At 40.4% G+C, this 12,440-nt stretch overlaps 1 protein-coding gene across 2 annotated transcripts in view; it reads right to left on the reverse strand.

The window, feature by feature from the left end:
* The window catches only part of nbas (NBAS subunit of NRZ tethering complex), a 149,084-nt gene that overhangs the window by 82,273 nt on the left and 54,371 nt on the right, over positions 1 to 12,440 (reverse strand). For both annotated transcript variants that reach the window (XM_084000648.1, XM_084000647.1), the window contains exons 32-35: positions 8,698 to 8,810; positions 6,419 to 6,532; positions 2,820 to 2,933; positions 1,019 to 1,176 (exon numbers count right to left, since the gene is read on the reverse strand). In XM_084000648.1, coding sequence (XP_083856774.1) covers positions 1,019 to 1,176; positions 2,820 to 2,933; positions 6,419 to 6,532; positions 8,698 to 8,810 — 499 coding nt within the window. The remainder of the gene's footprint in view (positions 1 to 1,018; positions 1,177 to 2,819; positions 2,934 to 6,418; positions 6,533 to 8,697; positions 8,811 to 12,440) is intronic.

Here is a 12,440-nt window from a genome sequence, read left to right on the forward strand (position 1 = left end):
CGTTATTATCCAGTTCCTTTAGTAAACAAATTAATTCCTTCCCCAGTCTGCCTTTTAACAACTCTTTTTTTATACTAGCTATGGAAAGTGCTCTCTCAGCCTCTGCTTCTCAGCCTGAGATGCTTGACCCCTGTTGTAATTTTAATGTAAACTGGACACAAAAATTGTTCAACATAATGACCATAAGTATACTACAGATTAATAGGAAATCCTTGTTGGACTGCAATTTCACTGCACTTTGAAGATGGTGTATTACTAGGGATGCACCAGCATCGGCTGAACATCGGTATCAGTCAAAGTTCGCCTCATTGACTGCCATCGGCCATCGGAAAATACTGATGGCAGTGGCAAATGTTGATGATTATCTGTTCGATGGCATACAGTATTGTGATGACTCCGAGAAGCATGTCATTTTTTCTCTTTTTTGGGGGGGGCGTGACTCCGCCAAGATGCCAGAGTTCATGTTCAATTTGTTAAAGTTAAAGGTAGGGCTGGAGATCCTGGAAAAACGGTTTGAGCAGGCCACACGTTAAAAGTCCTAGCCCCTTTACTCAGACTTCTCTCTGAAGCCACGCCTCCAAAGCTCACAGCTCTTTTTTTGGTAGGTAATGAAGATTTATTGGTTTCCTTTACACAAAAGAGGAATAAACAACAAAGAAAAAACATTGGTACCAGCATCAGCCATCAGCCAAACTGTTATTTTAAACATCGGCATCTGTATCGGCCCAGAGTTTCACTCATCAGTACATCCTTATGTACGTATTACTTTGCAAGATAAAATAATGTCCACAGTGATGGCTTTCCAGAGTTGAAAAATACTGTGTCAAGCTTATCATAAAGCTTGGTGTGCTCTGTGAGTTTGGGCATCAGATAACCTTCAAATTTATGGATCTACTGTTTTATTCAAAGTCTCACTGTCACGCAAAGCAAAATATATAAGGGAAAATATACAGAAGAATCAGTACTCCTCCATAAAAATCCATATTCATCAAACCTTAATGGTACACCAGAGGCTTACCTGTGTTTGCAGGTCACTGGAGGTAGCTAGGAGGGCATGGATGCTGTCTGGGGGACAGTGGGTGAGAGAGTAGGCTAAAAGCTCCTGCCGGGCCTTCAGATCTGCGTAGCCCTCACACTGACCGAGCAGACTGCACACCTCCCACGCTGGACTGTAACCTGGAGGAGGAACAGGTGGAGGTAAACAAGGACGGGAGGTAAAGTGAAGTGGAATCAGGCAGGAGAGGCCGGGAAAGATGATGGCGACGTGGCTTTAAAATAGAGCGAATAGGTCTGCAGTACTTAGATAACAGCAGTCACTATAAAATAATCCATGAAAACGATATAAGACATGAGGTCAAGTTGTCAAATCTGTAGAAACAAACTGCTCTCATCTCATCTCACACAAAGAAAATCCTTAAAATCTAGAAGAGCGAACATAGTTTTCAGTTCAGTCGTAGTCCTTCCATCTCTGTTATTCCACCCGGAATCTAATCAGTGAGAAGACGAAAGCCTATCAACACATCACAACACACAGAGTGGAGCACACCGCACTCGTACTGTACAAACTCGAAGAATTTAAAGACAGAAACGCAAAGGCAGTAAAGCTGAGATCTGACATATACAATAAAGCGTAACCTCCCGAGCCCTTGGGATATTAATTCGTATTTAAGTCTGCAACACGTTTCCCCTTGAAGAAAAATATCAGCCAGACACATCGTAATAACTGCGCTACATTTGTTCCAGCTTCATCACAGTCAAAAACCAACATGCTGCCCCGACTTCATTCTCACAAACAGATTCAATTATTCCCGGCGCGTTCTCAGACAGAGAACACCGGCGCTTATCTGATTACACCTTCCCTTTCTCCGAGACACCTTTTTTCTCTCATCTGCACTGTCTCCCGTTACTCAGTGCTGTGGGAGGACTCTGTGAAACTCTATTCACTTTAATTTTTCTGAGGCGCAACATGAAACGGGGTCAGAGAGAAAATATCATTATCTCAGTGACCACTTTAAATCCCTTTAGGAAAAGTCTGAGGAGAAGACGGAGTAGATTGGAATATTATTGCGATATCGTATACGCCCAATGATTGTTTCTTGTGCATGAACAGACACAAAATCACTCAACCTAGATTTTTGGGTGTAAGAGGCTCAGAGCTAGTAAAAAAAATCTCAAATGCCAGAAACCATAAGTAAAAACAACTTAAAGAAAGATCAAAGAACACAAACACACCAGACAAGGTCATGATACTGTAGCTAGTTCACTGAAAGAGCTATCCAAGGGCTGAAAAACAGCAACAGAGAGAGAGAGAGAGTGTGTAATGTTTTCAGAAACATACTTGTATGCCATTGACTCTGGTGGAGCTTGTTGTAAGGTAGGTAGGTAGATAGATAGATAGGTAGATAGATAGATAGATAGATAGATAGATAGATAGATAGATAGATAGATAGATAGATAGATAGATAGATAGATAGATAGATAGATAGATAGATAGATAGATAGATAGATAGATAGATAGATAGATAGATAGATAGATAGATAGATAGATAGATAGATAGATAGATAGATAGATAGATAGATAGATAGATAGATAGATAGATAGATAGATAGATAGATATAATGTGATGTGGTGTGATCAGTAAGTTTGGCAGATGGGGAAGCATTTCCCTTGTGTAAAGGTGATAATTGAGTATAAAGGAGGCAGGCAGGAGGGAAGGTCACATCAGCTTCTCTACAGGCTTCAATGCACCTTGTGGTTCCTCTGTCAACCACCTGGCTGCGTGTGCTGCGATCACAGGTTTCCCGTGTCATCTACCAACCTGCGGCCATGAGGTCCTGACAGTGGATGTACGAGGCCTTGAAGTCCAGACACTGCAGAGCTTGTTCGGCCAGCAGGGTCAGCACCCGGCCTTTCCTCGCGGCCTGGTCGTCTCCTGGACACGCAGAGATAGAGATATTCATTAAATCAGACGTCAGCCCTGGAGAGACGAAAACCACAGACATGAAAATGTTCTGTATTTTCAACATGTATTTTTGTAATCTTGAGAAATCTTTAATCTTGTCAACATGTCAAAGTTAACACAGCAAATCTCATAATCCTGCATATCACGTAAAAACATCTGCCTTAATAAACCTCTTATTAAATCTCCACCTGACTACATTCTTACACACACACAGAGGCACAGAGTTGGTACATAGGGACATCTAAATGTATTAGCAGCACCACAGACTAAGCCAGAGTCTACATATTAATCAATGTCTAGTATAAATAAGGTTATTGCCATGTCTGATCATCTCAAAGAGGGAGTATTAAAAAAAAAAGAAGCCCATCTTGCCGCCTCGCTAAACAGGAATACATTTCAGTTTGATATCTTAGTGTCGGTGGGATCGGTTGTGCTGTTAACATTCATGTGGCGACTCAGAACCACCTTTGATCTCAGTGGAAGCTCAGTAAACAAAAAGGAGAGGACAGGACGATCAAAAGAGGCCTGGGCAAAAACAGGACTTCTGAGAAAAAAAAATTGTGTACACTGAAGATCAAAGAACTGGCGGTCGAGGTGAAGAAATGCGATGCCACTGGACTGGCTGGACTGGCCCGAGTGTTTGTGTGTGCGTTGACTGAGCAACATATAGAAACAGGGTGTTTACAGCGAGGGGGAAAGAGGTGTTGGTCAAATATTTTCAGGGTGACTGGTGAAAGGATGTCTTCAAAAGCTTCAAGACCTCAATATAGTGGAGGTTTATTTGTGTTTTGTGTGTGTGTGTCAGCATGCCAATGCTCTTTTAGAGCGAATGCTTTTATCAAGACATCCCCCTGACCTTATTTCAGGCCGATCTAAATCAGATATCTTGGAAGTCCAATTGAAGCCTTTACCTGCCCTTGATGGACTAATCAAAGGAAGGGATGAAAAGGTGAGCAATGTCAGAGGAACAACAAATAGAAAAACACTCGAGTTCAGCTGCGATGAAATGATCTCCTGCGGTTCTTTACAGATAATCAGCATCCTCTCCAAGTCAGCACAATCTAATTCTCATTTGGAAGTATCATAATTATTGATTCATTCAGACAAAAACAAGTTTTTTCTCTCTTGCCCATTCCCCATAAGACTAAATGATTTACGGAGCATTTCTGTAGACCGAGGCAGGAACTAAACCCTTAGGGTTTTTAAACCAGTGAGCTGGTGATACCTGCATTAAATATTCACCACAGAGCCCCGGAGCTATGCGCCCTTCAAAAGCCTCCCCCCTGCATTTATTTATTTAAAAATTTGTTTATTCCTCTTCTCATCTTGCTCTGCTTCTCTTTTTTTCTCGAAACCACACAGTGAGAGCTGCCTGCTGACTGAATGTGAGCAGCACAGACACAGAAATGCCACGAGGCCGGTTAGCAGGTTTCCTTTCGCTGGTGACAGGCCTCTGAGAGTTTAGAGACAGAGGACAGAGGAGAGAGGAAAGCAACAGAGCAACAGACGGGCACAGAAGAGTCGTAGCTCATGTTCTTGAAGAAGAAAGACTAAACAAACTTGGAGACAGACTGACAGAAATGTTCGTGTCATTCTGGGGGATAAGAAGTAATAGGATGGCATCTTGGGTCTTTCCCTTAAGTTGTCAGCTTGAGTTAAAGTTGTGTTTGAAGGACGGGATTGGCAGTTGAAATGGTCCCAATATACAAAATACCGATATATACTTTTAAACTTCCAAAAGAATTTCATAAAGGGAATTTTAAAATCAGCCAAATGACATCTAACATTTTGTACCGTTGCTGGTCAGTGTGTTTCAGTGTTTACAGCTTGTTGTGATAGCGTTCTGCAGTTTGTAATCCAAGGGGGAGATACGAGAGATAAATAAAACAAATTAAAAGTAGGAAAATTACATTTGGAGTTATCACATGGAAACTGACGTGAACATTTTTCCTCATTCAAGAGATGGTAATAATCACAGTAACTCCTAATGAGAGAAGTGTTCAGCTCAAAGAGATGAAATCTGTTTACTAAACCCTAAACTCAGTGAGATTCGTCAGAGGCTGACTTGGCAAGGTTTGTGATGCTGCTTCAAGAGAAGATTTCTCTTTAAGTGTAAATGGTTTCAAAGTGCACTGAGAATTGATCCAAATATTTTGACTTCACCTTTTCACTGTGCATATGCTTCATAGTCAAATACCTGCCAGATCATGCAATAGATGTAAATTCAATTCTGCCCCTTGGTTCAGTTTCATCATCCTCATCATCACGAATCATCAATCTTAACTTCGCAGGTATACATACAGAGCCATCTGTACCCACCTGTTTTCAATGCTGCTGAGATTATATACCACAAGTAGAAATAAAACAAACAGTAGAAATACAAAATAGCTATTCCTATGAAATACAATTACATTTCACTTCTCAGTTGAGTTCCTCCTTAACAACCACAATCCTGCAAGAGGCTAATCGTCTTTTAAAAGTTTTTCTGTAAAACATGAAATTGATACTAGATTAGATGAGAAAAGATGAAAACATGATTTAAAGTTTGAAGTAACTTAACTTGTCATTACAAAAAGCTCAGTCTAAGAAACCATACCATAACAAGCCCCCTGCCAGCTTACAGTATACCACTTTTAAAAGATGTTTGAGGATCAATACTTTTATCTATGAGTTTTTAAAGCAACATCAAGAAGTGAACTTCAAAGAGGCCAAACACTGGCTGCCTTCTAGGTGCAACAATCCCAAGGACCCAAAGCATTTTTCTAAGATGGAAAAGGCTCCAGTTGAAGAAATCACAACATCTAGTCTGAAATTTAAATCTCTACCGGGATCTAAGGCTAAGTGTGGAGGCTGCAGCGGGGACAAGATTGACCACAGGATGAAACGGTCCAACAACAGAGCGGAAAGTTAACTTTGACAGAGTCACTATCTGAAAATCAGCTGCCAATCAGAATCAACATGAAATCCAACAATTCCCATCCCTGCGACTTAATGGCCTCACGCTGAACCTGTCGCTGACTGATAAAAACATGAAATCTGAGCACAGAAAAGGAGTTTAGATGAAATTTGCACAGCGCCTCATGGTAAGTGCGTGAGAGAGTGTGTTTGTGTGTGTATGTGTGTGAAAGAGAGAGAGAGAGTAAGTGCTTTAGTATGGATTTTTGCTTGCAAGCTGCAACACTGCTCATGAAGATGAATTTCCCTCTTGTGTGAGAACTGTCAGTGCGCTCATTGAAAGTACCCACGCATACTGGGGTACGTCTCTGTGCCGGGTGTAGGCGGTCCTTTCTCACTGAATCTCATGAGCTTTGTCATGAAGCTGCCACCAAGGAAGAAAGAAGTCTGCTTCATTGAATGTTCAAACACATTCTTAACATGATAAAATCGGGGAAAAAAAGGGGGAGGAAATGATGACGTGATGAGGTCAGTGGTGTCGATAAATGATCTTTAGGTACCTGCCACACGGAGAAGAGTGGCCAGACTCAGCAGAGTGGTGGACTGCCTGTAGGCTGTGGAGCACTCGGCGACGCACTCCTCTATGAGAGACAGCCGGTCTGATCGCAGTCGCACTGGGAGAGGGACAAAGAAGGAAGAGGAGGAGGAGGAGTGTCAGATATGTTTTGCAAATTGTTCTATTCAAGTTACAGATAAACATGATCTAAAGTGAAAACAAGTCAAGACCATGATAAAAGGTTTGTACACTACACAGCAAATACATTTTTGCATGGTAAACGTAAGTGATCAACATGTCAGTAAGTTGGAAACAATGTTAATGCTTCAGATACTTTAGTAAGTTATTTTACATGCAAAACCTCTGGTTGCATCTTCTCCACCGTGATGATTGAAATTACTTTGCATTTTCATGATTTCAGTTTGAGATGAAATTCAAATTAGATTAGACCTGTCCAAATTAGACTATGGACAATAATGATAGGTTCTTGGAAAAATAATAACAATATATCAAATTTGAATTATGGAAAATAACTGATAAATATGCATAAAAATGCAGATTATAATTTTCCTATCCACCTTACTTACTTTTATATTGGATACTTTGTCAGTCACACTTAAAGTCTGATTATTAGGTCGGGTTTATTGTAGGACTGTTACTGCATTAGTTTTAGCAAAATGCTATTAATAAACTGACTACTGAGTGTGTTGTATTAGACACAGTTCCATGATGTGTGACAACCAGTATTTGTTATTTGACATTAACTGTAGTGTATGAATTTAATTTGACAAACACCTAGGAGTGTACAGTATGTGTTCTTGCCAATTCACTGGTACTGATTGATTTTTTTTTTTTTTTTGTTGACAGGTTTAAAACTTTCATAATTTGAGTTCAAAAAATAAAAACTTTGAAAAATGAATTTCCATATTTTTCCAAGTCTGCACTGAGAACCTGAGAAAAGGCATGTTTAGTGTCTCTGCAGGCCTCCGTGCTCTCTCGGCACCATGCTGGGGATCTTTATGGCTTGGCATCACTTTGGGCGAGGCCTAGAGGGGATTCTGGGGCGGGTGGTGTCTAAGAAGCAGCGCCTCAGGCTGTCGAGGAGGGCTGCAGAAGACAGCCTAAGATGGATTACCTGTGATCAAATCCTTTCACTTCATACTTGCGTTCATCGGAGTGTGTGCAGGATGGGGCTTTTACTTCTCAGAAAAAAAAGGAAAATAATGTGTTTGTGTGCATGTGTGTGCGTGAGTACGTGGTGCCCTTGTACTGAGCACTAGAAATGGGCTTACACAATAATCGCTGATAAAAAAAAATAAAAACATTCCGCACAAAAATGTCACGATTATAAAATAACATTACCAGAAATGTCTCTCTTTCTATGTTTTATTTCCCACTTTCCTCCTAAACCTGCTCCTGTTCTCACTTTGTCTCGCAGGTAGGAATAAGTGGGCAGTGAAAAAATAATGCAAGTTGACAGGAGGGAGTGAGGGGAAAGACAAATGAGGCTAAGGGGGTAAAAAAAAAAAAAAGGAATGGGGGGAAAAACTAAGGAATAAGTGATGCAAGGAAAGAGAGAGAGGAGAGACAGCAGGCGGGGAGAGAGGTGGCAGAGTATGGCCCTCTCTGTCACAGTGGTTTTATGCTGGCGGCTCAGTTTGACGAGGGGAAAGAGGGGGGAGTGGGCAGTGGAGGCCTTGGGGGCAAACAACACGTCGGTTCAGAGTTGAGGCGGTGAGGGGCCGAGCCGGTTCATTTTAGCTCCACAGTTTCCTTTAACAAAGAGCCATGCCAGTAGGGTACGGATGTGAAGCCAGAGGAGAGAGAAAGAGAAAGAGCGCAACGGTGAATGCTGATTGGTCAGGTTTACAGATGGAGCAGAAATATATATATATTAAAAAAAAAGGAAGGACAAGTGTGTGTATGCAGGAGAGTGCACACATGCAGAGACCAAACACTTCAATCCTAATTAGGCCATCAGGCAGATGTTGTTTGCTCAACAGTTGATCCATAAATAATCATATATTTAGATATAGTGGCAAGAGGAAGTGACATATGGAGGGCTGGAGGAAGAGACAGCAGGGAGAGAGACGGGTTGGGTGAGGGAGGTGTGGGACGGCATCCTTATATTCTCTACATGTTTACAAGTTTAAATCATACATTTGAAACACCTGAATGAATGACACCTTGAACTGCACAGACGACCAATTCAGTAACTTAAAACACACACACGCTGACATTTTCTTCTTCCAAGACACAAACGCACACAGTTGTCGTCACTACCTTGCAGCGGGAGGATGCTGACACTGAAATCTTCCAGTTGGCTCAGAGCATTGATGAGGTCCAGTTCCTCCTGGATGGCCGGAGGGCAGTCTGTGATCAGCTGCAGACACGCCCTGGCAAAGACAACAATCGGTTAAAACAACACCTTATGACTCTTAACTTCTGCTTCCTGAGGGAGAGAACAAGGTACAACATAAAGTATGGGATGTCGGGCCATGACATCCCATACTTTATGTGCTGTACTGAATAAATCAACTGAAAGGGAGCAGAAGATTACCGATCAGCTGGACTATTCATCTAACAAATAAGATGACAGTGTGGAAACCAGGAGAGGATGTCTGAAGCCAAAGTCTGACATTTTGAGAAATTTGCTGCTCTGGTTTGTTATGGAGAGTTGACGGGAAGATTAATCAATAATCACATTAGTTAATAACATAAATCTGTTTTTTTTTTTTAACAGAAGAATAAACCATACCTAGTTATCTGAGATTAGTACAGTACAAAGTCTGGAAACAGGGGAAGCAGCAGGTCTGGCTCTGTCTGAAGGTAACAAAATCCACTTATCAGCACCTCTTAGGCTCACCAATTAATAATTTATATCTGCTATAAATATTTAATATATACAAAAACTATACGTTAAGTATTAATAAGAAGATAGGATAAATGGGTGCTGGCTATAGCTTCATACCAAATGGAACGATATAAGCGATATGTATTGATCTTCATCTTCAAACTGTAGGCTAGAAAGTAAAAAAAAAGGTGTATTTCCTAAAAAGTGCAACTATGGCCTTAATTATCAGGAAGCAAAGGTTAAGTTAAAGGCAATAAAATCATCTACTTTGTTCTACATCAGAGGAATCGGGTTTAAACATGAGCGCTGGCACTTAAAACAGGTCACTTACATTTAATCTGACAGTATTGCAGAATTTGTTTGCAAAGCAGGAACCACTGAACTGACTGCATGACAAACTGAGAAGGAAGGACTAAAAGAGTTTTTTTTTTTTTGTTGCTTATTTTGGTACCAAATTTCAAAGCTGTTGCAAAAAAGTGGTTATCAAGCCTGTGAAATTCGTAGAGTTTCAAGCCACATCATGATCAGAAACGCAGTGGCGCTACTCAAACCGATTTATGTACAAAGTCTAGACTAATTTGACAGATCCACAACAGGGGAGTTTCCTCTTGCAACCCAATCCACACTCATTACTCTTAATAGGATTATGTAGAACACCACTTAGCAAATGTAAGAGTATACTGTATGTGTGTCTCTTTAAAACGCAAGTATACACTCATTTTCTGTTTTTTTTTTCTTTAATCACACAATTAAACGGCAAAGTGAAATACAGCAAAGACAGAGCGACATTTTTAATAACATAAATCCCACATAAAGCAGCATCTTAAAGAGGAACTATAACGTCAGCTTCAGTAGTGGAGAGGACAGGAACTTGTCCTTGGGATGTGTACTCAAGGAAACGACACACACAGTTTCCTCTAACCCTCAGATGAGTGAACAAAGGCAGCTAATTGAGAAGAAGGGTCCTTATCCGCGTAATTTGAGTAATCTGGACCATACATCTTATAAACAGCACGGCTCCATATAGTTAACGTGTACACACACACACACACACACACTCTGCAAAACTCTCAGCTTCCCACTCTCTGAGCTTGGCTGGTGTTCTTGCCAGGAACAAGAGGTTCGTCCTGGCAAATGAGAGGAGAGGAAAGGCTGCGGATGGGCGAATGAGAGACGGAAAGAGGGCATGTTGATTATGTACTCATGCTGTGAAGTGTCTGCAGGCGTGTGTATGTGTGCATGCGTGTGTGTGTGTGTGTGTTTGTGCACGGAGAAAGCCTTAGAAAAGACAATGGTGAAAAAGTCTATTTCAGTTTCAAGAGTCACACAGTGATGAGCAGCAGTAGCCTATGTATTCTTTAATGACTACATAAACACACACAAGAGCAAGTTAATATTAGTGAAGCAGCTTCTATATCTGTAAACCAGTGCACCTTTGCTTTCTTTTCATTGATCTATCTCTTACTCAAGGTCTTGCAAGATGAGCTTTTTCAAACATCAGAGACAACCAGCAACAAACCACGTCATCCCTTTTGGACTCACTTCAGACTTTTTTTTAAAACATTTTTTTCTGATTAATTGTTACGAAATCTTGACATCTTTCGCTTCAGAGTCCCTATCTATCTATCTATCTATCTATCTATCTATCTATCTATCTATCTATCTATCTATCTATCTATCTATCTATCTATCTATCTATCTATCTATCTATCTATCTATCTACAGTATCTATCTATCTATACAACTTTTAATCTTCAGGCACTAAGTCAGACTGTGTTATCCTCTTATTATATAGATTGGTTGCAACATGACATATTCAAAAACATTTGAACTTTTGTACAAGTCAATTTACAGATTAACCTTTTGAATGAATCTAAGTGGGCGAGCGCTGAGCAACACTGAGTTTAATCACGTTTATGTCACTTTGGTACAGTGAATGACATTAAGCTCATATTTGATATTTAGTTTATATATTCACGTGATATTTGCACTGCATGAGCAGCTCTGCAAACATAAACTCTGACAGGAATACATAAGCCTGTTAAGAGCAGAATTGAAAGCAAACTGTTCAAAGTGAATGGAAATTTAAAGCACACAGATTCTCAGTCTATCAAGTGTCAATTTGTCAATTCTACTAAAACATTGTGAATGATGGATTTATTTATCTTGTTTGGCTCTGTAATGGCATGCATGTTGGAAAAAACTCCATGGGAACAACTCGAAGCCAGAGCACTACATCTTAAGACAAAATATCATACCCCCCATCCCAGCAATATGTAATTATTTTGGTGAAACAGGAAGAGAAAGAACATTAAAATTAAGATGTATATATCTGAAAAAGAACAACTATAATTTAATCTGTCAAATCTTGAACCTGCAACTGCCGACACAACACTGAGACCCAAATCAAGTTGCACACCCAGCAGAGTCACTTCAACATTACATTTATTTGTTGTGGCATCTGAGTCAAATTAGCTCTTTTTTGGTCTCCACCATCTCCTGAGGGAAATATCTGGCTCTTGAGCACCTACATGCTCCGCTATGTTCACCGGCCTGTCACTAACATCTTCTGTCAGCCATCTGGTACCTCACAGGTATTATACAGAGAGTCTATCTTTCTGTTTTTATTGAAAAAGACAGAGATGACGAGAGCGGTGAAAAAGAACCAAAACACAAAAGCTGTTGGCCGTAAAAACCAAAATAATGAGCTGAAACCAAAGAGTAGAACCAAAGAGAACCGCAGCCTGGGATAATAATTCTCTGTGGGGTTGTCGCTACATGCGGTCCTGTTCACACCACACACACTCATTTGATTCGCTGTGATTAGAAAAATACTGGTTAATATGAATTAAATAGCTGTTTTGCATTTTTGTTGGTAATAAAGATCCCCTTGATGAGATCATCTCTAGGGGCTATCCTTTGAAAATAAAGTCATAAAGTCATAAATACTTTTCCTCACTAAGGACCGAAAACTAAGCTAGATGTTTCTGTCTTTATTTTGTGTAATTTAACATTTCTCAGTCTGTGTGTGTGTGTGTGTGCTCTGTCTCTCCTTAGTTCACTGAAATCTCTTTACTACAGTAGTTGGAGGGGATCCCCGTGTTATTTTTGAAAGTCTCTTTGTCCTTGAGGAAACGCCTGCATGCCTGGCACCACTGACCACATCCATTCA

The sequence above is a fragment of the Trachurus trachurus genome, assembly GCF_905171665.1.
Source record: "Trachurus trachurus genome assembly, chromosome: 24".
NCBI lineage: Eukaryota > Metazoa > Chordata > Actinopteri > Carangiformes > Carangidae > Trachurus > Trachurus trachurus.